We start from the raw sequence: 27,797 nt of genomic DNA, 5'->3' as shown, positions 1-27,797 counted from the left end.
ACACACACTGAAAGAATACACTGATCGAAGGCTGTTCAGCCTTTCTTCCGTTATCAACCCTTGACACTTTTCTTGCAGCCGCAGTTCTCGTATTTGGGCAGCAATATGTTGTGCAAACACATCATATTGGTCCACAGACTTATTAGAGGAAGCAGTAGTTTGAACTTTTAGGCGGTCATCTGAAATGTTTTGCAATTTATTTAGTGCTTGATCCAATTTTACAAGTTTTCCAGCTCTGTGTTTTTTCTGTACACACTGGGACCGGATAAAGTTACTATGGGGGTTTGCATTAGTATCATTAGGAGATTCTTAGATATTTGGGGTTTCTGTGTTTTCTGTGAACACTGTCTGATCCTCCTGTAGCACATCGTTTTCATTAGGAAGTGTTATCAAATGATCCTTTACCTACCTGAAATAAATATGATTTACGTAAATTAGTTAGCACAGTGTATTGTATTTTGTGTGTGTGTGTTTCAATGAGTGTGTGATAATAATATATGGGTTTGTTTCAGGTTCCTCGTTGTAGCGTTTCTATCCGCTATCGGAAGCAGAGCCTATGTTAAGAGGTCAACATCTCGAGGATACTGAGGCCCAAGGTAACGTTGACCTGTCAACACCACCCTTATCCGACTGCAGAAGGATCTACTGAGACAGGCGAAACCTCACAACGAATTACGAGATTGATTGATTGATAGTTCTGCATAAGAATAGAACATAAATACTTCACCAATAACAAAAAATATACATAAAGCTACAATAAATAAAAACAACAATTTCAAAGAATAGCCTTTATTACAATAAATACAACAAAATGTGAAAAACAAAAAAAATCAATAGTAAAATTAATATTCTTTCTTCTCTCTCTCTCTCTTTTTTTTAAGATGCTGGAGTCTAATGGTCGACATAAAATTTTAATCAAACGTAATAAATAAAAAATATTATTATTTCAATTTGTCCTATCCAGTAATATTAACTTTCAATTGAAAATTAATAATTAAGTCATTAATTTCAAAATTAGCAATTTCCTAAATCCAAAATGATCCAGAGCTAGAGGGAATGAGAAGATTCCTTCGGTTAATCTGAAATCCATTCAAATGAAGCAGTCACAGATCCATCACGATCCATAGCAAAGACAATTTACAAAATTTGGGGGGGGGTATCGAATTTCTAGAATTCCATACATTAACTGTAGGCAATAACTATAAGGACTGACAATCAAAGGCAGTCTAATTCGTCGAGTAAAATTTCGACAGCCGTGCCCCATCACAATACTCGCCTACAGCAACTATCTATTAAATTCAATCCCAAATATAGCAAATATTTACTGAGAACAAAACCAGCGTTTCTCAGAGCAATCAACTGCTGAAATAAAAAAAAATATACCAAGAATAATTAATATACATTTCGGGTTTTAACCCATTCACCAAAATAATGATGCTGAATTATCGATTTTTATCAGAATCATTAAGCGGTCGTGGACAAGCAAAAAGATTCTAATCACAAGCCAGTTGGAATCGAATTGACAACCCACAAACATATAAACATAGTCAAAGGACAACCAAACTAAATATATTTAAATGGTAACTCACTTTTCATAATCTTCTTACTCTCATTTTTACCTTCGTATCCTCTCAACATTTGGTCTGCATGTAGACTGTTATATCGAAACAAGAATAATTTGTACTGATACAACTATTCTAAACTTTCTCAAGGTGACCATGACTTAGGTCAAAAGGCAAAAATGGGAAACCAATCTTAATAGTAAACTACTTCACTAGTTCAAAATTTCATGCTTCAGTATTATCGAGTATCTCGAAACTAATTCAGCATTCAAACAGAGAAGGCTACTGACCAAACTTAGGTCTAATTCACCCGGTGGGAATTTTACTTCAACTGACGAACCAACCTCCCACCTTGGCATTCCACCACACACAACTCGGGTAAAATACTATTATCTTCGTTTTCAAAAAAAAAAAAAAAAAAAAAAGCACAAGAATTAGACCAAAACTTAGGTCAACTAATCCCTTGGAAACACTATTGGGCACCGGAAAAATACCTTCAAACTTAGGAACATTAAACCATTCATCAATTATACGTTTTTCAGAATGCAGAAAAATATCGTAGGAAGAAACGAAACAAATACTTCAAATTTCACTCTATTTAGAGATACTCGGCGAATCCTTGATTTAACTATTTCTGGTTTCATGCTTCCCATACACTATTTCGCATGCGGTCAAAGGCCAAATTTCAATTTTTTTTCACCACAACTCTTTCATTGCTTCTTTAAAAAAAAAAAATAACGCACTTCCCGCACTATTATTCTTGCTTCGTTATACACACTGTAATTAACGTACACCAAAGATTATCGAAACACCAAAGAGCAAATCCAACAGAAACAGAAACTAAATCCCATTCTCCGGAAATACGAAGCTGCTACGAGGCACACCCGCCTCATACGAGGATTCACGACATAATTCACGTCCCTGAAGGACGTGAGTTGCCTCCAAAGACCATGGCGCTGCTATCGCTGGAACGAAACCACAAGCAGCGTAAGCAACCTTGAACTGCCAATAAAACCGAAGGAAGTTGCTTCTCTCTCTCTCTCTTTACAGAGAAAACATATACTCTTCTTTACTTTAAAAAAAAAAAAAAAGAAAAAGAAAGCAAGATCAATGACAGTTATTACATCTTAGTCAATTATTAAGAATGAATAGTACAAAATATTATCATTCTTCTTCTTTCCCCAAAACATAGTAACGGGATCGTTACATAGTACTACAGAAGAATGGATTAATGTCCAAAAAAATTTTGAAGTAAAATTGAATTTCTCAGCATGCTGTGATACCATTGACGGGAAACATATCTCAATTAAACGATGCCTTTCCAATGCGCACAAATTTGTTGAAACCCTTTTCTGGTTGAAACCTTTCAATGACACAGCGAACTTACAAGTATCGTTTACCTCGCGCTCGTAGAGCTGTAAAAAATGCTTTCGGCATTTTGGCTGCACGGTTTATGGTGTTTGGTAAATTGATTGCCCTTGACTTAATGACCCTACATCTTATTATTCAATATGCATGCACGCTTCATAATTGGCTTCGCTCAACATCCAGTGCAAGTTATTTTAAAAGGAAGAGTGTTGATTTTGAAGACACAGAAACGGAGCAATTCACCCGAGCGATTGGAGGTCTACCAACACAAGTCTACTATCCTTCGTCACTTTCTTTATAAACATTTTGTATAAAATGGAAATCTGTCCAAAACGAAAGAAAAATTCGGGCCCATCGCCTTCCATTTTACACAAGTTTCACTGTATATAAAAAGCAAGTTAACTTTTTGTAAATATTTATTTTTACATGCAAGTCCACACTTTTATCTACTTTTCTCCAATATTAAGGCACTTATCACATCGAACAATAAGCTTTTGTATTCCGTCTTGATAGAAGCTTGCTGCCTAAATTATAGATTTTCGAAGAATACCCCCCTTAAAATTTTTAACACCCTCCCAAATGAAAAAAAAATTGGGAAAACCCCTGCAACATCCTGTAATTTGCCAAACGCCCACAATTTCTCTGTACACATTTTGCTTACAGAAATATACAATATACAAGAATAATTAAGAATTTGATAAATTTTACCTTGAGATTTGAAATGTAAGGCCTTGTCACGACTACTCTTAAAAACGAGTCAGCTGCCCTATATCATGCCAACTTCGACTCGTACACTTCATCTAAACCTTTCCGCTTGATTTAGATTCAACAACTTTTAAAAGCTCTTGCCTGTAAGTGGTTCTTATAGATTTAATTTTTGATTGCAAGAAATTAAATATTAGTTACTGCACCACATCGACGAATAGAGAGGACAAGGGAGTGAGAATTCGGATATATAATACAGTAAAAGAAAGGAAAATGCGTGGAGTTATCACTCCAGCCAAAGGGGTAAGGCCTGTCGAAACATCAGGAACATTTGAAAGCAGAAAAGACGTGACACCAGACCAGAAGTTCCACATGCACTCTCTAAAAGTAACAGAATATCATATACTATACATAAATTACGTACATACTTTTTTTTTTTTTTTTTCACGAGGAAACTGTTCTTGGGGGCATGAGTCCTGGCTAATTGTGACAGTGCCAAAACATAAGCCATCAGAATACACATACCTAAAAGAATTTAGCGTGTCGTTTGCCTATAGAACACTTGAAAGCAGAATGTAATTTCATGTCCAGAAATTTCATCGCATGTCTTTACAAATTACATAAATAGAAAAACTCTCTTTCTTATGAGAGATTTTATTTGACTTCTTGGCAACGTGCAAGAGAAAACATGTAATTCCGAGGGAAAAAAAAGTCAAGAAAAATTTAAAACATAAGCAAGTTATAATCAAAGAAATCTTTGAAACTTTTTTGTGCCAAATACGTCTGCATGGAGAATAGTTTCTGTCCGCTATGAAGAGGTAAAATGCGAAGGGGGAGGGGGAGTAAAGACTGTTCATAATCATATCTAAGAGTGTCCGTGATATTGTGATATTGAGGGATCTTCCCACAATAATACACATATTCTTACCGGGACAAAAAAATCTGTTCATATTGTGGAGGTGTCTATTAATGGAGTTTAACTATATATATATATATATTAGTGTATCTGCATACAAAATGGCAGATTAAGCATTCTTGGTGGAATTAAGCATAAAGTTAATGAGCTGTTTTATTTTTTATTTTTTTATTTTTTTTTATTTTTTTATTTATTTTTTTTTTTTTTTTAAATTCGGCAATCACTTCAATACCTTCACCACAAATTGTAGAAGACAAATGGCTCGTATGACGTTTCCTTGGATTTCCCATACCGTTCAATCTGTCCTACAGGAAATGGATTGAACTCGGCAATAATCACTAGAGACATTATGTATTATGTCTATTATGTAGAGAATTGATTATTTTTTCATGGCTACGTAAGGGAAGCCTGTGACAGAACCAGCTGTCTGAAAATGTGAATGGAAGTATTTTCCGAAGTTACAATAGATTCCTATCTTAAAGAGTGCCAAATTGTACATTTTGGTCTCTTCAGAATTTTTATGAGATGACAGAATTTTTTAAATGTTTTTCTGTTTTAGACTGAAATGCAATTAGATGTGATCTTTGTCTTGCCCTTGAATAACCTACATGATGCACAACACACGGCGCCAGGCTGCACGAATGTACTATGTAATCCCGCAAAATCGATTCACCATTTTCAAGTTTGTAAAAAATAGTTTACTTTTACCTCATACTGCTAACCGCAATTGCTAATCTCACAAATCTCTTGTTTCTTTCGTTACACACATACATAATATATGTTGTGTTGAGTGTTTTCTGTAAGACTGTTTCTCTCTCGCTTTTCGTTCGTAAGTTTAAGATAAGCCGTTCCACTTAACTTTGCTCGCTTAACACGGGTAAGAACACAAAAAATATGGCTAAATTAACAAATCAGACAGCGACAGGGATGTCATTTGCAGACTGCAGGTGTCAATTGCCCCCCCCCCCCCTTCCTGGGTTTTAGGAACACAAGCTTTTTAATAAACTGAATATTATATATTAATATACCTACATAATATACTAACAAAGTTCAAGAATCCTATGTAGGTCGACAATCTCCCCCCTCCCCCTCTGGAATTACAGTATTGTACAGCGAATATCAAAAGTTTCACTCACCTGTCAATAGACTTCACAATGACGTACTGTATTTTCTTTTTCCTCCTACTCTCTTATCTTATTTTATTATTTTTCAAAGAGTGACGCTGTAATAAACACACGGGAACTTCAATATTAATAACTCATTCTAAACGACTTTCAACTCCACATTTCTTTCGTAAGTCTCTCCTTAAAAGTTTTATGAGCAAAGTTTGGACATAAGAATTTTAATTAGCTGCACAATTTTTACAATAAAAAACAGTTACAAACTGGGTATCTTCAGCAAAAATATTTTTTCACATTAATTTGAAGATAAGCAATTTCTGGCTATTATATCTGATGTTCTGGAAAACGTATTTGTCACTTCTAGGCATGTGTCTAGTGAGCTTATCGGCTAATCAGGCAATGTACACCTACAGCGATAGTTTGAGCTTCTTATACTGAAAAAATGCTATGGTGAAGTTTTGACCACGCCAGATTTCGTCCCGCGAGGTTTTAGCAGGCGAATCTTTGGTCTGCAAGACTGTGACCTGCGAGATTTTGTATGCACAATCCATATGTAATACTTCAGACATAGCAGAGTGAGCTACATACGTGTATACACTCCAAGAGTACATACTCCGTTACACTTCAAGAGTAAACTATCCCTCGTGGACATTCTCATGAAAGTTATTTATGCAACATTGTAAGAATATTAATCAAAAATTTATTTATGAAATATGAACAAAATCGCATGAGTCGTTTTTCAGAAGGTAGTCTGAAAAAAACTCACCCCGTGAGCAAACTACCCCTTGTGAATTTATTCGTAAGAAGGAATTTACCCAACATTATAGTTATTAATGAAACATTTATTTATGAAATACTAATATCACCTAAGTTGTTTTAGGAGAAATCACCCGAAAATCTCATTCTCAAAAATAAACTACCCCTCGTATATTTTTTGAGGACAAATGATTTGTAACATATTATCAGGTTATTAATGAAATACTTACCGGCAGTTATGAAATATGAACAAAATCGCCTGAGTCGTTTTTCAGAAAATCGTCCGAAAAAAAAATCATCCCAAGAATAAATACCCCTTGTATATTTTTTGAGGTCAAATTAGTTATGTCATAGTTATGTCAGGTTGTTAATGGGATATTTACTTATAAAATATGAAGAATAACACTTGAGTCGTTTTCGAGAAAATCGTTCGAGAAAAACTACCCCTTCTTGATTTTTTCCAGAGAAATGACTTAAACCAAAGTATGGAATTGTTATTGAAAAAAATGATTCATGAAATATAAACAAAATCGTTAAAGCCATTTTTGAAAATTTCGCAAATTTTTATTATCACCCTTCAGTAAACTACCCTTACTTTTAGGGTAAGAAGAAAATTCGAAAACTTCCCTGGAGAATCACATAAAAACCTTAAGTTTAAAATTTGGTTTCGATATGTTGAACGGTATGGCATCTAGCCGAATGTACACCATTACGAACGGACAAACAGACGGATAGATATGGAAAAATTACTTTCTCGGTATTTTTGAGCCATGAAAGCGTAAATCAGTTGAAATCTCGAATTCGATTTTTTCACGATCCTTTCTCTCCTTACGTCGCTCAAAAGTAAAAATTAAATTGAAATGCTTTAACTAAGCCATAAAAATTTGCTCATTATCCGTTTAAGTACTTCAACTGCACCACAACGCAGACATTCTTATTAATGTTGTTCTTTTCTTCCGGTATTAATTAAAGCCTAATTTCTTTTTCTACTGAGATTTTCCGTAATACCTTTTTCAATCTAGTAAGGTCACCGAACATACGTGTACTAATCATTTGGGTAGAAGGAAAGAATTTCTACAAACAGTAAAGCTGGGTTTCTAAAAATACGGTAGAAACTATCATTAGCGAATTGAGTACCCATTTCAAGGAGAAAAAATGTGAAAAGGGTATTACGGAAATTACTTTTTTAGATCCAATGCGAGTTAATGACTCCATGAGAACATGTATAGACTTGTTAAAGTATGAAAGAAAATTACGCAATTCACCAATATAATGATTATATAACGCATCCACACCTTATAATTCCAATTTAAACTCCTTAAGTTTTTCTCACAATATAGAACAATTTTATAATTCAAACTTTTTTTTTTTTTTTTTTTTTGGTACGTTATACAGAAACACTTTACAATATTAATGGTTTGTCGAGTACGATTTCCAGCACACATCTAACAGCTTAGCTGAAGTGCTGGCTAATATCGCATAAAGTCGCCACCAGAGGCGCTATAATCAAAAATTTGACAATCAAAATATTTAACCAAAGACCCCATATGGAATCAATTGAGATATAATAAAAAGCTGCTACAACTCTTTTTTGTTCTTTCTTTCATTTTCAAGTAACTAACAGAGTGACATGTTACAGTGGCTGATCAGGAAGCAAACTGGAGTCTTAGGGGTTAACACACTGGCACAAGTCAGACACAGGAGTTCGATTCTCAGCTCGTTCCTACATTTTTTATACTTTGACTTCCATAGCAGCGAATTAGATTAATATATATATATATATATATATATTGTCAATAATTGTCATTACTGAAAGTATGAAAATAGATATCACACCTTTCATTCATTACGTTCCAAAGTAACACGGTTACACTAATGTTCAAAACATTCGTGCTGCAGACGAATTCTTCTGACATGAATTCATGCGTGCTCGCAAATTTCATTTCTGACCAAATCTCTTTTTGCATAAATCACACCAATTTACGCACACCTACACAAAGCCTCAGATGTGTTTGTGTATGCAGATTGTTAAATCGCGCAAATATGAGATCACAAATCTCATATACAAGTGGTTGTTCACCTGTGTGGGTTGTCATACGAAGTTTAAGTGTCTGACAATTGACAAGCTTTGCACCACGAAGTTCGCATTATTTTGATTGATTGTGGCTCTTCATGTGTGATGTGAAATTCTGTTTTCTTACTACGTTCCCACAAACTTTGCAAGAAATGAACGTTTGGTTGTGACTGATTTTATGATCATAAAATTTTCTAGCTGAAACGATCTTTCTGTCACATTCAGGACAACGATACTTTTTAATCCCTATATGTTCTCCCATATAGTCTTTCAACCTGTCCCTTAGTATATTACACATTCTACATTTCACAGAATGTTCGTCTTTTCTATGAACATTCTGAATATGAATATATAGTGAATCGTCTGATGGAAATAATTTGTCACAAATTTTGGAAGCTAAATCTCTGATACGTGTATCTGAATGTATTATCAAATGTCGATGCAAAGTATATACGTGCTTCACTGAAAATCTTATGACATTATGGGAATATATATTTCATGATATTATGTTTCTTCAACATATAACTCTTACGATTTCTAGATTCACTAAACTTCTCCTCACATACAGTACAAGTTCTGCTACATATTTCTGAAATTTTGTGTTCAAGTCTGGAACATAATATCCACTTAATAGACTTCAGTATAAAAATTATTTTTATTGTATTAGGAAAGTGAAGCTAATACATAAAAAGATTTTTGTCACTTTTTTTACTGAATGTATTACTATATTAGAACCTTATTTTATTGATGATTACTTACCTACTGTTCCAAATATTGTTTCTGACACAATGCGTACTCAACTGTCGTGACACAAAGAGACACAAACATAACTTAACATAAATATAGTAAAGCTATATGAAGTTCAATATTTTTCCTTGAATGCAACGCAGACGATTACGCCGTCTCTTCCAAGCGAAATATATGCTTTAACCGTATTCTGAATGGAATCTAATATATTTTTTATTTAACTTTGTTACACGTAGAATACGGAACAAAGAAAAATACGCATATATATATATATATATATATATATATATATATATATATATATATCAGTCTCGTACTGATCAACTGAGTGCTTTTTATATAATTTCTTATTAATATCCATCAGGTAGACTTACTTTCTTTATTATTTGTTCTTAATTCATTTTTACTTATATCTTAAGCTCGGAACAGCCGAAACAAATCAGCTGGAATGTTATACTTGATCAATGCAGGGGTATATACCTACTTTTGGGTCATCCTGTATATTTCAGTGTGGCGAGAAAACAAAATAGCACATGTATCACATATAAAACTGAAACGGTACTGTTCGAATTCAATCTTGGACCAGAGTTAGTATCTACCTCGAACTGGATCTTTATTATGTCATATCGATCAAAATGCGTATCCTAAGGGGGAAGAAGGGTTTGCAAATTTATATCAAAAATAGAGTATCTCACGACCCCTCAAGTTAGGACGATGAACTTGGCCGTTCTTCCGTGATAAGGTGACAACATCGAATTCAATGTGGCGAAAAACAATTCCCTCTTCTTCTTACAAGTAGAATATTCGAAAATGCTAGAATACTACTTTCGTCACAAAATACTGTATTTTTGGCAGACATTTTGAATTACCTCTCACTCCTTAGAATATGCATTTTAATCAAGGTAGGTACTCACAATTTTCCAAAATGGGCAGGCTACTTTTTCGTGAACTGCATTGTACTATGTAAACACTATTGAATAACGTTCCTAAAATTGTGGCTCCGTTCTTCCTAGGGATAGAGCAGCAAATTGCATAGAACCGGCTCTGATCTTGGTGTTATCACAACCAACCCAATTAGCAGATAACCGAAGTTCCTTGTGGCTAAGCGCTTAGCGTATGCTTCTTTGCCGTGGGAGACCCGTGTTCGATTCCTGGCGGGAGCTCACGTGGTTCGTATCCTACGTTAAGCTGTACGTTCCTGTTTCATATAACCTCGCTTCCTAGAAGGGATGCTAAACTTAAATCAAATTAGCCAGTAGCTAGCTCATGGCTCCTCTACTATTTTTTATTTTATTTTGTTTTTTGGGATGGGAGAGTGGACTCCAATGCTTGCATTTTGCTTCGCAATAAGTAAATATGTGATTTGAATCCAGTGACTAATCATCATGACTAAAGTTATGATGACTGAAGGACTGCCTAAAGTCCAACGGGTTAAGGTCCGGTCTGCTAGAAGGCCAATCAGCGGTAGAAATGAAGTCGGGGACGTTCCGTGCCAGCCAGTCCTGGGTTGTTTTTGCTTTGTGGCATGGAGCGGAATCCTGCTGGAAGGTCCACCTTTCTCCAGGGTACATGGTAGCAGACAGTGATTTCACTATAGGTGTTAGCACTGTGTCCTGGTACTATGTGACGTTCTGTGTGACGGCAGAATCATGGTAAAGAATAAAAGAATAATTTACCAAACTGTAATTAGGTCAGCAGTGATATAAGGAGCAGAAACACGATCAATACAGAAAGCACGGGGAAAAAATATTGAAAGTTACCGAAATGAGAACGCTGCATTGGATGTGTGGGATAATAAGACGAGACAAAATGAGAAAGAAAGAGTAAGGGAAACCTCCAAGATGTAGAGATGTCTAAGAAGACTGCCGTGGTATGGCCACCTAATAAGAACAACAAATAACTATGTAGCCAGAAGAGTGGTGGCAATGGAAGTAGATGGGAAAAGAGATAGAGGAAACCGAGTAAGGAGAGAGGAAAGAGAAATATGGATATGGTTAAGAATGACTTCAGAGAAACAGATCTAACAGGAGAATAATTCCAAGATAGGGCTTTAAGAAGATGCTTCATCAGAAACGTCGACTTCACGTAAGTGGAAAAAGACGGTGAGGAAGAAGTAGCTACTTTTTCATGCGTTAGTAGTCTGTATAACACTATACGTGCGACGCAGATTAAACTAGAAAGTTCTGTTTTTTAACTACATTTTTTCGCTTCTGTCGCCGTCATTAAGTGATCGCATTGCGATATGGATTTATGTACATGTCTTACACGATTATCAAAACCAAGTCGGTTGGTAAACGTAAACGCACTTAATTGAGCTTTATTCGCAAATCTCCAGTCTGAATTGTGCTTTATTCCTGTACGTACACATGCTTTCCTTTAATACTTTTCTCGTAGTAAACCCAAATATCAATCATTGCAACAGGAAGAACCTTCTCACTTGACAATTCCAAAGACATCATTTTCTGAGCAGAGTCAACGTGCTGCAATATTTTTGTTTCACACATCGAGCTAACAAATTATACAGTAAGTCCAAAAGTGCTGTATGCATACAAGGAAATTTTTAGTGGCTTTGGAGACTGAAATTTTCGAAGAAACGCTTCACATTCTGCTGAAATAACTTTGAAACCTGCCAACTTACTCTTCAAGAAAGGGTTTTTCATCTGTTCCTTTAAAGAAGATTGCTGCCGACAACTAGGTAGTGTAGAATCTTGTATGAATTTCTTAGCATTGTCATATACTTTCACTTTTCTCAAGTAGTCTGCATTCTCAACACATCACATTGAGCAGAACTTCTTTGGGAAATCAGCAGATTCTGTAATGGCAGTATACTATGCCTGGCGAGCTGAGCTGTTACTTAAAAGGTAATACATGTCTCTTAACAGTCTCGTCTAAAAACCACTGTGATGCCTGTAGGCCATTCTTCATAGCACCATGCAAAATATGTAGTCCACATACACCATAAGTCTTTTTATCGGGATTTTGTTTGTACATTTCACTTTTCAGTTTTTCTCCGAAGCTGAGATTTACGTTTGGATCATCCATGGAAACCTGTATTAAATTGTTTAGTGGAAGACCTAGTTCTTCTTCGGGGACACGTCCTATGCAAGAAGAAAAGTTGGGGTTCAATTCTCATCTAGCCATTGGTTACTCAAGAAGGTTGGTTTATTAGCAATTATGTTGCAAACACATTCAATTTAAACTTGTAAACAAAGAAAATGATACATCTGAAGTAATGCAAAGAAGTATTTAAAAAATACATTATTGATCTTTCACAATAAAAATCAAGAAATAAAGTCTCTAGGTTTTCTAGTTTTAAAAGAGAGTTTTGAGGAAGAGATTTAGAGTATTCTACTGTGTTTTCCCTGACTTTCTCTGATTTTGTAAGCATTTTCTTGGTTTCCCTGACTTTCGTGACTAAAATCAAAGTATATTATACTTGAGACTCGCAACACTTACACAAAATATTGAAAATAGTAATTTAACAGACCAGTACACACACACATATTATATACACAAAGGAAAAAAAAATAGAAATGTGGAGTATCATTTGCAAGCAATGAGCAGCTCACTGACTCTATTCTTGAACATAATTGAAATAATCTACCAGGGAATTTAAAAGAACTTCCTGTGTATGGTTAGCTACCCTACTTTTGGTGTATTTGTTTTAGAATTAGATTTACAGTGGCGGCACAGAATATACTGAGTTCACTAAGCATTATTGGATAACTGGGAAGGTTCTTAAATTAAGGTATATTATGCTGTGGACAGCGAATCACCCAAATAAACATGTTTCATCTTTATAAAGGGAAAATGCACTTTTTTAATGGTAATAATTCGGTATTCAATGTACTAACCTCTTCACTTAAAATTAATTGATGTACCACGCATTTACGTAGTGTACTCCCCTCCCCCCCTCTAAACGGTCTTTAGGTCTTGTTGATCCTAGAAGCATCGAAGCATTAAAGGATTTCTGGGACAAAATGATTTCTAACAGTAAGTGGAGTTTAAACATAAAATAAAGTTTCAATAGGTATAAAATTCTATTTCAATAGGTATAAAATTCTATGTCAGGAAAAAAAAAAAAAAAAAATCTGCATCAATTTAACTTTACGAATGGGTCTCTTTACATGTTTCGAGATGAACATTTACTTCCAGCATTACGAGTACACAACAACGAAGCTGTAGCACCTTAACGAGCGATCCACCTCACAGATACCCTTACAAGAAATCAAACCCAGGTATTGCACCCAAGGCAAGAGAACTAGCCATCTAGTCACAAGGGTTGTTACAAAATTGTTCATGTTGAAAGGTGGATTTGCCTATACATATTTTCTTTTCGTAGTAACCTTCAAATAGAGGGAATGATTTCAGGAGTGCTTTTATAAGTTCAGTAATTTAAGACAAGAAACTAATTGTAGCTAAGAAAATTGCCGTATCTACTAGTTATAAATGGACTATCAAATTTCAACAAATTCTAACAAAATACATCATAATATTTTTTTCATCTTACGTGAAAGACCCTATGTATATATATATATTCGATAAATCACGTTTCAAAACGCCCTGATTTAGAAACTATAGGACCTATCCCAAGCGGTTTAAGGAATTACACAAGAACTAGTATGCGTTCTATCTAAATATCCATGTTTAACTATCCTCCGTTATCGGCGAAACGAACTGTAAAAAGGAAGTTGAGGTATAGGGATACTCCTTTAAGTACTAACGGTGCGTTAATTTCGCTGGTACCGGTGAATTCTGAAACATGGATATTTAGACAGACCGCATAATAGTTCCTCTGTAATTTCTTAAACCGCTTGGGATAGACCGTATAGTTTCTAAGCCAGGCCGTTTTGAAACTTGATTTTTCGAATATTCGGCGTTGTATAACTCTGAAAGGAGACGTATTTCGACACATGTTTATTAGAACTTTTTCCTTCCATTTCATATAAGGAATCACCTCCCAAAGTTTTCGGTGGAGTTACCTACAACCCTATATAGATATAGATATAGATATAGATATATTCCCTTTATTTACTTTTTGTTAACTTCAACTAGACTTATAAATATCTCGTTTTAAGAATATATAAAAATAAATAAGTAAATAAATACTTACGAGCGACATTCTTCTGATCTGGACATCCATTATTCCAGCTGATTTATTCAAAAACAATTCACGTTCTGCAACCGAAGAGTATGGTCTGTCGTTGACTTCAATATCATTATCATAATATAATTACCGCATCTCATACTGAGGAACCAATATCATCCACTGTTACAATAGTTGATACGAAGGATAAAAGACTTTAGAATGATGTATGATGGATAATACTTACCTAGTTTCTGGTCCTTTTTCCTGTGCATTCATCTTTGTAGAATTGTCTAGTCCATCTTTGCCAAGAGTGCTGGCACATTCATTACTTTGAACAGTATTTTTTTTGTTATTCGATGTAAGTTTAGATTGAGATTCACTACTATCACCAGCTGATTCATCATTTATTACAGAAGACATGTCTTTTAGAGAGCAAGGCACTTGACTTTCCCCTTTTAAGGCAATGTTATTCTTATCATTTGGTTGTTTACAAGTACCTTCTCCCACTGATTCCAGTTTTAGATTAATAGTGTCCTGTAATACATTCAAGATGTCAAGAACACCAGAATTTTCCTTCTCACTATGCGAAGGATTCAACACACAGCTATCTGTACTAGAACCTATTTCACCCATTTCGACTTTTATATTGTTTGCCGCTTCATACCTTCCAGGAACACGTAACACACTAGTGGTCAATTCACAGATGCTTGGTTTCTGTTCACTATTTAATACTTCCAACTGTGAGCTATAGTTTTCACTCACAGAATTTGAAGGATCGGATGCAAATCTACATGCAGAGAGTCCATCATACGAGCTCTCATTCTTCAAATGACTCTGTTTGACGAGATTCGTAATTAACTGTTCAAATGATTCAACACACCCAGGACTATCATCATTGATTCCTCCACTTGGACTCTGTAAATATATAAGTAAATTATTATTAGTTCCCTTAGGCAGGTTTCAATGACTTCTGCAGATACGGACAAATTATTTTCACAACTGAAACATATTTCTGACATACTGAATATTTTACGTATTTGTTATTTCACAAAACAAAACATCAACTGACTTCCTTGAAGTGAAACAGACCTGCTGCTGATGGTGTACAATAAATTTATTTTAATAATTTGGATGCATTCAATTTTTCTGAACTGCTAATGTAAGTGCGTATAAATGAAGTGTGACAATGTACTTCCGTTTAGCATTTTGTGTCGTTTCTTTTTATAAGTAAGAGTGAAGAATGATTATATGAATTTATTTCATCAGCTGTCGCTCCTTACACGTTCCACAATTTCCAAGTTTCCAGCAATATTAAGCGGTAAGTATTATCGACAAAATTAGTTGTATTTATTTCATTCTATCTAAATCATTTATTTGATTATTATATAAACTGTACTGTAGTTTTTCAATGTTTTACCATAAGTGTATTTACGATCATAAATTCCCTTTTTATCGTTTAGACATTTCTGCTCCTTTATTTCGCAATCCTGTTTGCCATTTATGGCTATTTTGCCATCAATTACGTGTTTTAGTAATGACTTCAAGCTACAGTGTTACTATTAAAAAAAAAAAAATCCTATTTTAGATAAGATATTCCACATACCATATAACAACCGATATATATATTTAAAAAAATCATATTCTGATCATCTCTATCTGATTTCACTTCATTTCACTTATCATATTTACCTCAGAATCTGACGGTTCTGCTTTCACACTTGTCAATATGTTATGGCACTTCAGACGGAATACATGCAAGTTTTCTAATGATTCAAGGCAGTCCATACAAACTTCATTAGAGAACGCATCATCTACTGATACCTGTCGAATATAAGAAAGGGGGGTTCTTTAATATGCAGTATTTATCTATTTATAATTATTTTCTTAATAAGCAATTTCTGTACCTGCAGTACAACTACTTGTTAGCAAGAGATACTACAAAATTTGTAAACAGAAACTACATATATTTACATAGAAATACTTAACAGAAATTAATGAAAACAAAAAAACAGAAAATCCACACCCACATCCAGACTCTGCATTCCAAAATGGCCCCCACCTATACGGTTCACAGCTACTTTCTGTTCCTGAAACATTCCTTCTCTTTTCTCCCTACCTTTTCGCTTTCCTACGTTACGGAGCTTGAAGAACAGGTTTTCAACCCACTACGTAGTGCAGGCTGTATTAACAATTTCAATAATGATCATGAACAACTACGCGGTATTTATGATTACCCACAAGACGAAACAAGACGGAACTTTCGTGGCAAGATATGAGACGAGCAATTGCCCACGATACAAGATTTGAGGCTATCTCGTCTCGAGGAAGCGTCTTGAAAGTGGAGTTTCATCTAGAAAAATATATCTGTTTTTATTGGAAAAGCTGTGTCTCGTCTCGTATCTCGAAACGAAAATTCAGTCTCGTCTCGTTTCGTAGGCAAGACTAGATAAGAGACAGAGCTCTTCAAATGGATACATATACACTTCTCGAGACGATACAGAAATTTCATGACAATAAATAAGACGAAACAAAGCTCTCTCAAAACACTCACTTGCCGACACAAGGCATTATTTTCACAACACTTTTCGACACGAAACAGAATTTTCGTAACATGATCAGGAGACGAGATAGAGATCTTTCAACAGAAATACTCTTCCCAATACATCATTTTCGCAACACCTTTTCGAGACGAGACAGCTTTATCTCTTGTCTCATAGCCAATCCTAATGGCACTTCAAAATTTTTCCATTCCATATTTTCCGGCAAAGAATTTGCTTCATCTCGCCAGTCGCTTTATGATTTATTTTATTTTATTTATTGAAACTATTACATACAGCATTAGACATCTAAAAGTACCACCTGAAATACCACAGAAGCGAGAAACGCTAGCGATATACGGTTTGCAGTAAACAGCAACATCAAATGGGACTCGTCAAACGAAGATATGATGTGGTAGAAACAATATCAACGAATGGGGCATCACGATCGAAGTGAATTTTTTGTAGTGGAACGATGCACAAAAACATAGATGAGCATACACGGAGAAACACAACGCCATTTGTCTCATGCTTCAACGGATATGACCATGGATTCCCATGGTTGTAAACAGAAAGAAAAGTGAACCATTTGACCGCCAATATTCCGGTATGCATGCCACCTGAGATATCTGAAAGAGAGTTCTTGACGCGGAGCAAGTTGCGACTGCCGAGCCATGAGATCGTACTAGTTCATAGCAGCAGTCGTAGTGGTAAGAATAAAGACAGTTTTCATTCATTTTGATTTGTGCTAGTCCAGTGAATTTTTGGTGCGCGTATCTTCTGTTTTGTTTTATTTTGTATAGTTTTCTTGTTATAGTTACTTCGTGTGTTATCTATTTTATTATTAGTGTTGTTATTAGTTAATTTTGTGTTTAACTGCTATAGTGTTTTTTTTTTTTAAGAGAGAGAGAGAGAGAGAATGACTGAAAATTCCCCACATTGTTATAAGAAGCAAAGAAAGAAAGGGAAACCTCTTTCTACTGGTGAGAAAACAATGTTATTAAACGTGTATTCATATTTTCGAAACCAGGCAGTGAAGGGGGGTATTGAAACTGTTTCAGAAGCACTGAGGAAGACCTCTGAAGCAACATTAGTGGGAATCACAACTATATCGAAAGTGCGTCAGGAATTCCATCGCACTAAAGGAAAAGTTTCTACTCCACGCAAGAAAAGACCAAGCGACAATAAAAATACAAGGCTGGAGAAATATGACTCTTTTACCCAAGCAGCAATACGCCGCAAAATTCATAAAATGTATAGGGACAATGAGCTTCCTTCTTTGCGAAAAATTCATCGTATTATTGCAGAGGACGACGACCTGCCTATTTATCGACGTTGCATCGCCTTCTACTTGACATGGGATTCAGCTTTATGTCTCGTAAGCGCCGATCTCTGTTGATTGAGAGAGAGGATATTATCGCATAGAGGCATCGATATTTGAAGAATAATAAGCAACGGAGGCAAGAAGGTAAGTGCATTGTTTATACTGACGAAACCTGGGTCAACGCTGGTTACACAAAGTCAAAGGCATGGCATGATATTACTATCAAAACAGCTAACCAAGCTTGGAGAGAAGGTTTGTCCTCAGGCGTCAAGGCAACTTCTGGAAAGGGGGATAGAGGGTAATAGTTATTCATGCAATGACTGAGAGTGGGTTAATTCCTGGAGCTGACCTCGTTTTTCGCGGCACAAAAACAGGTGATTATCACGGAGAATTAGATTCAGAAAAATATGAACAATATTTCCAAGAAAAACTCCCTCCGAATGTACCACCAAATTCCGTGATTGTAATTGACAATGCTCCCACACACTCAGTAAAGGACGAAAAAATCCTAACGAAATCATGTAGTAAAAAAGAAATTGTGGAGTGGTTAAAAACTAAAGGTGTTGAATGTAATTCAAACTGGAACAAATTTGAATAGAAATGTTAAATAAGGTTGCTTTCTCCTATAGACTAGACCGTATTGCAAAGGAAGCCGGACACGAAGTACTTCGTCTGCCCCCTTATCATTGTGAACTCTCTCCTATTGAACTTGTGTGGAGTAAAGTTAAGGGCCATGTTGCTTCAGAAAATAAAACATTTAAATTGTCTGACGTTCAGATTTTGCTCGAGGAAGGGATAAAAAAAAAAAAATTAGTTCAAAATACTGTAAAAACTATTTTGAACACATTAAAAAAATTGAGAAAGAAATGTGGGATGCAGATGGACTGATCGAAATTGTACATGACAGACTCATTATAGATTTAAATAGTGATTCAGAAAGTGAAAGTGACGAAGAAGCAGCCAACAGTTTTAATGAAGATCAGGACATGGACCTGGATGAAGACGATTTGGGTGTTTCTTGCCTCCGAGAGTAAATTATGTATGGTAAGTACTTACACTTCTTCTTCTTCTTCTTCTTCTTCTTCTTATTATTATTATTATTATTATTATTATTATTATTATTATTATTATTATTATTATTATTACTGAGTCGCTTACCGCTGCGCTGCTTGGTTTATGTTCCTGTTTTTTTTTTCTCTCTCTCTCAAATCGGCGTCCTAATACTCATTATAAGTGGCAACGTCGCGCTCGTTGAACGTCATTTCCGTTTTATATTCTTCATAAAGTGAAACAGAGAGTAGGCAACTTCGTTGGTGATCCAAATGGTGAAGCTTCGTTGACCTTGTACTTTTTAATAACATTTTTTATTCCACTTAAACTGATGTTGCAACCATTCTTCTTGAACTGCTTTCTAATGACAGAAACACTAAAATGGGCGTCATAAAGAGCTGCAACATAGCCTTCCCAAAACCGGCTTAGTTTGGACGACATTTTGGTCACAAAGCGGAAACCCACATACTTGGAAACAAATTTAACACAACACTCACAACAATGGTCCTGTTTTGTGTGTTATTGTCATCCGCGCGGAAAAACAACTCCGTTCCCAGGAAGCCACTGCACAACACTGCAGGACGCCACGCCATTCTGCCCGGGAGGGGAAGGAACGAAATCGGCCAAACGTAGGCTGAACATCCTCTGTATTTAAGCACCTTTACGAAATAAAGGCTTTCGAAAACAAGTCAAATTTTTAATCCCTTGTTACTTTGTTTGTATTCATTCAAAATTAGTCACATCAGATCATAGTATTATACGCTAAAGTATTTTGGATGTGCATTGAATGCCTGCCTCATTTGCGTTATTATTGATGTAGAGGCCATCAAAATTTAGATGTTTGTAGCGTTCTTAGTTTGCAACACTAAGTGACAAGTGTTATATTGTATGCTTTGGATTTACATGTACATTTGAAATATCAAATGTTGCGCAACTGTGGATTGACAACAGTGTCAACCTTGTATCAGTGTGGTATCTGCATAACAATTATTATAAAGGATATCAGGGTAACAAAGTCTTCATGTAAAAGTAAAGTTAAATCGATTTTTATGTGACAAAGAATGTTTAGAAAAGTGCTGGATATTATGGTGTTAATATGGGATGTTCAATATTACATTTTGGTTTTATTGAATAGTTTCTCTTATTGCTGGATGTAATGCTTTTGTATTTGAGATTTAGTTTTTGATTGTTGGTTAGTTTAAACATACCTTTTCAAGAACGAGCTTGTATGAGACATACTTCCAATTTAATGTGTGATCCAATCCATATAGCTCTCTCCAGGAATCGAACCTTGCTCTTAGGTACCAAAGGTGGGAAAGCTGATTACTTACTTACTCACGAAGGAGTCATTTTGATGTTTGTCAGAGAGTACTCGATATTACTGAAGTAATAGATAATATATATTTTGGAAGTCTAAACTACTTTCCGTTTTATAAACTGAGTTAGGGTGCAATAATGTAGTTCTCGGGCTAGTGACTGCGCAGGCATGTATTGAAAATAGTTTATACGAACTTAAAACTCTGATCAAATTAAACAAAACTTGTTTAGATTTATTACTTTCGTGTTTTGTGGGGAATAGCGAATACTGTACTAATATTGCAATAAGGAAAATATAAGTGAGTAATAACGATCCAGTGGATTGGTTCGACACAAGATAGAATCTAATTAACAAGTTCGTTTCTTCGGTGATGGGCCTTCGGAATTAGTTGTATTTTCTCGTAAGTATTCCATTTCTTACTGCAGTCTTGCCAAAAACCCGTCGTGCGAAATTTATCTTCCTTCACCAAGCTCTCGCTACTATATGCCTGCAACGCTGTTACGTGACTGTATTATCATAACGGTGCACGTTTCACAGATTCAGCTTCTGTCTTTAGATCATTTTTACCGTTATTTCAGTCCATTCGTATCTAATGAAGCAACATGCGAAAGAAAGAAAAAAATATCCTTTCTTCTTATGCTTTAAGCAATGACTCTTTCGAAATTATTCATATCTACAAGGAATTCATTGAGTATAAGAATTACATCTATGAACGAATACTATTATTACAGTTCAAGAAAATCCGATGAACTCCCTGGTGGCTAGATGTTAGCGTACGAGTCTTCGGCGTGGGAGACCCTGGTTTGATTTTCTGTGGGAGCTCTAGTTCTGATCCCACATTAACCTACAGGTCCATGCCTCGATACTAAATGGGACGTTGAACTCCAAATCAACCAACCAAGGGGACACGGTGGCTCAATGGCAGAGCGCTTAACTCTGGTTCGTGGGGTCCCTGGTTCGATCCCCGGCCAAGTAAGTTTGTGGTGGACAACATCGTGTTCGTGGGTTTTGTCGGGGAAACCACGTTTCCTCCCATTTTCTCATTCCACCAATTCTTCCATCATCATTCACTTGCTTCAATCATCGTCTCCCTTAGTTTAACCAGCGAAGTAACTACGCTAGTTATCGCCCGGGACAAGAACTCGCCTTAGCGCCCCCCTGACCAATCAAACCGAAACATTTCCTCAAATATTTGCCCAATTTTGCCCCCTCCCAATCCGTCGCCCGGGTCACAAGCGCCGTTTGCCCTCTTCCCTAGTTACGTCACTGAGCTTAGCAGGCACAATTGTGGGGCATTAAACTCAAAGTTTTCACTTTATTTTTTTCTCAAATCAACCAACCAAGAATACCCGATGTAGTAAAATACGGATAGATTCCAACCTTAGTACAACTTAATATTTGATTGGTAATTAAGAAGTTAGTGAAAAATTTAGCGGATCTACAATATTTGTTATACATTTCTTCCCTATAAGTGAAATTGTAATGTACAAATATTATACACTGATAACACACAATATAATACAGAGAAAATCAGTGAAAATATGCCGATTGGAAGAAAATAATATAACAGAATACAGTGAAAAGTACTTACTGTAATATTTAAACATAATTGAATCTTGGTAGTTATATTCACACTTTCTCCAGAGATATTGAATATATTAATCTTGTTGTTCTTCTCATCCGCACAAAGTCGACATATATTATTCTGTAAAGTAAAAGGAAAAGATCTACAGTGAAAGCTATTTGTGCTGGCCTTTAATTCCACTGGAAACTGAACTACTTAGACAGGTAAACCACTTACAAAAAGCCATATGCATATTTTGAAATAAAACACTAATACTGACTGCTAATGTACTTCTTATAATCTTATTGAATAACTATATAAAAACATAAAACTATTAACCTTTATTTTACGGCTGTCACTACACTGCCAGAATAGTAAATCCGTTCTTTACCGCGTGCCACTGTACTGACACAGGCGAAAGGTTTACTTTGACCCGCGAGCACACATATTTTTTTTTTAAATGATGTGCCTTATTGTATGAAGAGATAGTCCATAGTGAAAGGAACCAGAAACGTTGGTTCTCAACCGGTGTGCTCGCGGGTCAAAGTAGACCTTTCGCCTGTGTCAGTACAGTGACACGCGGGAAAGAACGGATTTACTATTCTGGCAGTGTACTGACAAGCCGTAAAATAAAGGTTAAGCAGAAATAATAATAATAAGAATATATGAAAAAGAGAAATAATGCATTTTATGGATGTATAAACTTCCGAACACTGAATTTATTGGTATAAATTCAATACTTATTTCCTTAACCCTTTTCGCCTACTTCGTTCAGCTGCAAATTTGCAATTGTTATCTGTTAACAACCGACAAATTTGCAATTGTTATCTGTTTCCAACGATGTGGTCATGATCCAATTTCCTGTGCCTTTGTTGAAGCAAACAGTGAGCGGTAAAACAGTGGAAAAGTTGAAGTTGCAGGATGCAACTAGTTCTTAGGCGAGTTGAATTACGCAAACGATAGAAGTCCAAGCTAAAAATAATCATGTGAGAGCAATTCATGCAGTCATTTATCAATCAACCAGCGGCGTGCCGTCAAGGGGACTAGGGGACTAGGCTAGTCCCCAGGCATTTTAATTAAAATATTTTGTGATAAATATATATCAAAGAAAACGAAAACATTGTTTGTATTTCTCTATTTTCGTAAAATAACACTATTTCAGTTGTTCTGACACAACTATAGTCAGTGCCCGTGTGCTGGGTGCGACAGCGAAGTGGAGATCGGAAACGCTCGGGTTTTAATCGGCTTTTCTCGGGGAAGGGAACAGGGTCCAGCCAGCTAGTCCTCATATTATGTTGTCTAAGCTCTAAGCACGGGCGTTCTGTCGTAAGCGAATTTAATGCTCGTTTGCTTTTTACAGTTAATAGTTTTAACGCTATTAAATTTACAGTATTAATCTTGACACTTTAAGAAATGTAGTGAAGTGTGAACTTTTTAGATTATCAATATATTTTGCAAATGACTCGAAGAATAAAGTATGGAAGGGGACTCGTCTGAGAAATCGAGTCCCTTACAGCAAAGCGATGGCGCAAACAGTGATATTACTTCAATTGGTATAGGGGACAGTAGGAGTGGGGATCGACCGTTTCAGTCTTGTATTCTGGTCCATTGGATTCCTTAATTTTCAAGGAATGCAACAAATAATAACCAGTGGTAGAACAACTCCAAGCATTTCCATTTAAACAAAAATGAAATATAATATACATAATATCAAAACGGATTATTTTGCTTCTTCGAAATAGTTAACTGCATGTAAGACAAGAAACAAACTGTATTGCTGGCCTTGTATTCTGTTCCACATAGAAAAGGACGTGTGGAAGAATGATGGCTTTTGTGACATGAACAATTTTCACAAACCCAAGTTGCGCCAAGAAAAATGTTATTCACACCTGTCCACAATAACTAAATTGAAAACTTTCGGGAAACCAGAATTGATTTTCAATTGAGCAAGCAATGCAGAAGTTAATTCAAACCGAGAACTAATGAACCGATTGATTTATTCCTCTTGTTTTATGGCTAAACAAGAGCTATCATTTAGAAGTCATAACAAACAGGAAGATTCTGTCAATTAGCGAAATTATATTGAAGTAATTCAGTTACTTTCTAAGTACGACACTAAATGGACTTGCAGGGGCGCGCGAATAAAATTTTCTAAGGAGGGGCCCATCTCCATGGTTGCTATGTTCCGTCTGGTATTTAATATACGTGGTTTGATATATTACGTATACATTTTCGTGAGCCAGAGGAGGTCCGGGCCCCACCCTGCCCTCTCGTTCGGGCGCCCATGTTGACTTGTCATCTTCACAGCATAGGAGTGTTTAAAGGAACATCAAACAGAATTCAGAATTATATTATTAAATGTGTTGGTGGGTAATTCTGGATAAAATTAAGTCAGAAATAAACAATACACTTCTTACAGCAATAATGTTGGACAAAACTACGGACATTGTGCTATCGACCACCGACAGCAAGAAAAATTAATGCGTATATTTTATTAAATTTATAATTGACTTTTGGTGATAAAACATAATAGTTGGCAACTATGTGCATGCTCGTTTAGCACATGACTTCTCTTCGACGCCACAAACTGACTTTTCTTGTGAATGTGTGTGTGCAAAGCAGAGATTCTTTGTTTCAAAGATGATGAAACTTCCGGTTGAATAGCTTCGAGAAAGTTCTAGAAGCTACTAGACTATTTCGTACTTCCGGTGATTTTCTAAAATGAGTGGTGATTGGACAACTTTTCAAAAACTGACCAATCGGAAACTATGTTACGTCCTAAGTGCATTCTGTACACATGCTTTGTGTGTTCAGGAGGGACGCTCAGCAATCGGGAAAGAGGACCCAATGGATGCGTGACGCGACCCGATTCAATGACACAGTTTTTCAGTGAAACTTCATTTTATTAAAAGCATCGTGATTTGAACAATATGTATAAAAAAGGTTTAACGTGTGTAAATGATTTCTGGAAGTAACGGTCGTCATATTAAACAAGAAGACTCGAAATTTATGCAATTGGTTCCATTAGAGCTCTGCAAGTCCAGAGGAACGACAAGGTGGCCACGCCATTTTTGAGGACAATGTGATGTAAGTAAATGTGAATTAAAATAATAGGAGCATTCAGGAAAATAAGCTTCGCGAGCATTGACATCAAGTTTGCCTAATTCAGGAACTTATCGACGGAATGCAGAAGTGATTCTAGCTTTGGGATTGTGTTTTACCCGCCAGGTATCTCGTATTGCCATTAAATAGTGAACTTCGAATTAAAAAAAAAAAAAGAAAAAGAATTGATAACAAACGTAAACTTACAACGCAAACGGTCGCAATCCATTAAAACGCATGCGTATAATTATATTATGTAAACATTTTCAGTTCTATTTTTTTTACATGTTGTTTAGCTAGATAGGGAATTCCAAAGTAATATTTCGAAAAATTATTGTTTATTTGATGTCATTGATGAGAGTGTTGTTTTAGTGATGTAAATGATTAATACTTATTGTTCATTCCAGCTCAGATATATGTTAGTATTCAAACTTCCCGTGTAAAACCAGTGCATGTAAAGTTATTAATTTTGCTTTCTGTTAAATATGAACGATTGATATCTAAGTCCCAGTGTTTCAATTGTTTGCCAGATATTTCTTTTTTTTGTGATTGTTTTTAGTGCTGAACAGAGACGCGAGAACAGGTTGCGGAATGTACATGATTTTAATTATATTTATGTAGTGAACTATCCCTCGCGCCAAACTTCCAGTTAGATAAGAAAGGTTTAAGTCGATATTTTTATTTACAAATTTTTATATTCGGATAGTTCGGACGCAGCCAAACACGTTGCCACCAACTCTTCCGCTTGAGTCTTTCCCAAGCTCAGGGGAAAGTTGGCAAAACATGCGTATACTTCCCGGTGGAAGGGATGATTGGGAAAATTTCTAGTTCAAAATTAGTGTAAACGAGAGACGTAAATAAGCTTGTACGATCCCCCTTTCACCAAGGCGATAGTATATTTAATTGGTGCCGAAACTAACCCGGGACAGGTTGATAATAGCATACTTAATTGGCGTTGCCTTCCCAGGAAGATATAGTTACTTGATCCAGAAACCAATTTGGGACAGATTCATAATACGGTGACCTTGTTTATTCTTATTCTGCACTGGTATTAATAAGCACAAAAGTAAAATCCGCGACCAATTTGTGCATTGCTTCAGAGTGTCTTACTTTTAAATAATTTGTTGTTAATTGTGTGTTTTATTATGTTTGTGTTTCTGTAGAGAAATCATTAGCAACCAATAGAGTGCATTCTTAGTTTGAATTAGAGAAATTATTAGCTTTCTTTAGTTACTGATTATTGAACCTGTACAAAATGTCCGAGTCTGAGGAATTAAAGAACATGCTTCAAGCTTTGTTTGAAAAGCAGTCCGCACAGATTAACGACACAATTGAGGGTTTGAAAAAGGAACAGGTAGAAAATGTTGCTAGTTTGAAGGAAGATATTGTTAGTTTAAAGCACGAGCAGGCAGAAAACGTTGCTAGTTTGAAGGAAAACTTAGAAAGTAAATTAGAACAAGTTGGTAAGGATGTTTTGCAAACTAATAATGCTATTGTTCAAATTACTACGCGTATTCAGGCCATGGAGGAGAAAATAGAGGAATATAAAAATGAGTGTAGATCAAATTACGAATCCGTACAGGCACAGATTGACAATTGTAGGACCGAGATAGTACAAGATCGCGTAAGCAACCAAGAGAGGTTTCAGGAAGCAAAAGATAGGCAGGTGTTATTAGAACTTAATACAAACCGGTATCATGCTCAGGTAGAAGAGCGCGTAACTAATTTTCAAGCAACCATTGACACCCACGGTACATTTGTGCGGGAAGCGATGTTTAGTTTGCGAGAACAGCGCGGCGAAATAAACGAAATACGGGATGACATGTTAGAAATTAAGAAAGTAGCTGCCGAAATAAAGAGGAAATTACGCACGTTACGGCAAGGGTAAATAAACTAGAGTCTCACACCATTCAATCTATTCAACAAGTTATAGACCAAGTACAGAATATCCCCACGCGAACGGTTGTAAAAGCGGAAGTGAATCGAGAGGTGAATGATCGCGTTTTGAAGTTAGAACAAGAGTTGAATAATTTACGGAGTAATCAGTTTAGTCGCGAACCTCACCCTTCCTCACGAGAAACTTACGAAAATAGCGAGTACGATAGTGGTAGTGAAGGTTATGAATCCGATCACTCGAATAGTAAGGGGAAGAATAATCCATTTTTCGTGAAAACTAGTAAACCTCGACGCCGTATTACAATTCAAGAAATACGAGACCTACCGACATATAGTGGGATGCCAGATAAGGAAACTGCGCGTTCATATTTACGTGATTTGCAACATAAGTTGGACTTATTGAACGTACACGAAGATGCAGTGTTGCCGGTACTACCAAGTTTACTGCAGAATCCATGTTTGGAGTGGTTTCGAACACGCCAACATTTGTTCACCACTTTTGAGGAATTTAGCAATACTTTAGTTAACGCATTTGAATCAGAAGCAATTGTAGTAAGTAGGCTGACCGCGTTGCGGAATACTTCCTTTGATCCAAGAGTACACGGTTCAGTTTTGGAGTTTGCAACCACTCAATACCGTGCATTAAGTGATTTGAATCCCGAAAGCAC

General features: G+C 35.9%; 1 protein-coding gene across 1 annotated transcript in view; it reads right to left on the bottom strand.

The window, feature by feature from the left end:
• Positions 1-390: 390 nt before the first annotated feature.
• The window catches only part of LOC145676650 (uncharacterized), a 91,245-nt gene continuing 63,838 nt past the window's right edge, over positions 391-27,797 (bottom strand). The window contains exons 4-7 of the mRNA XM_081747494.1: positions 22,159-22,272; positions 16,028-16,159; positions 14,583-15,253; positions 391-409 (exon numbers count right to left, since the gene is read on the bottom strand). Of these exons, the coding sequence (XP_081603620.1) occupies positions 406-409; positions 14,583-15,253; positions 16,028-16,159; positions 22,159-22,272 (921 nt within the window). The 3' untranslated portion in view covers positions 391-405. The remainder of the gene's footprint in view (positions 410-14,582; positions 15,254-16,027; positions 16,160-22,158; positions 22,273-27,797) is intronic.

The sequence above is a fragment of the Thermobia domestica genome, unplaced genomic scaffold (assembly GCF_964235325.1).
Source record: "Thermobia domestica unplaced genomic scaffold, izTheDome1.hap1.1 HAP1_SCAFFOLD_269, whole genome shotgun sequence".
Taxonomy (NCBI): domain Eukaryota; kingdom Metazoa; phylum Arthropoda; class Insecta; order Zygentoma; family Lepismatidae; genus Thermobia; species Thermobia domestica.
This window is presented reverse-complemented; position numbering and strand designations above follow the sequence as displayed.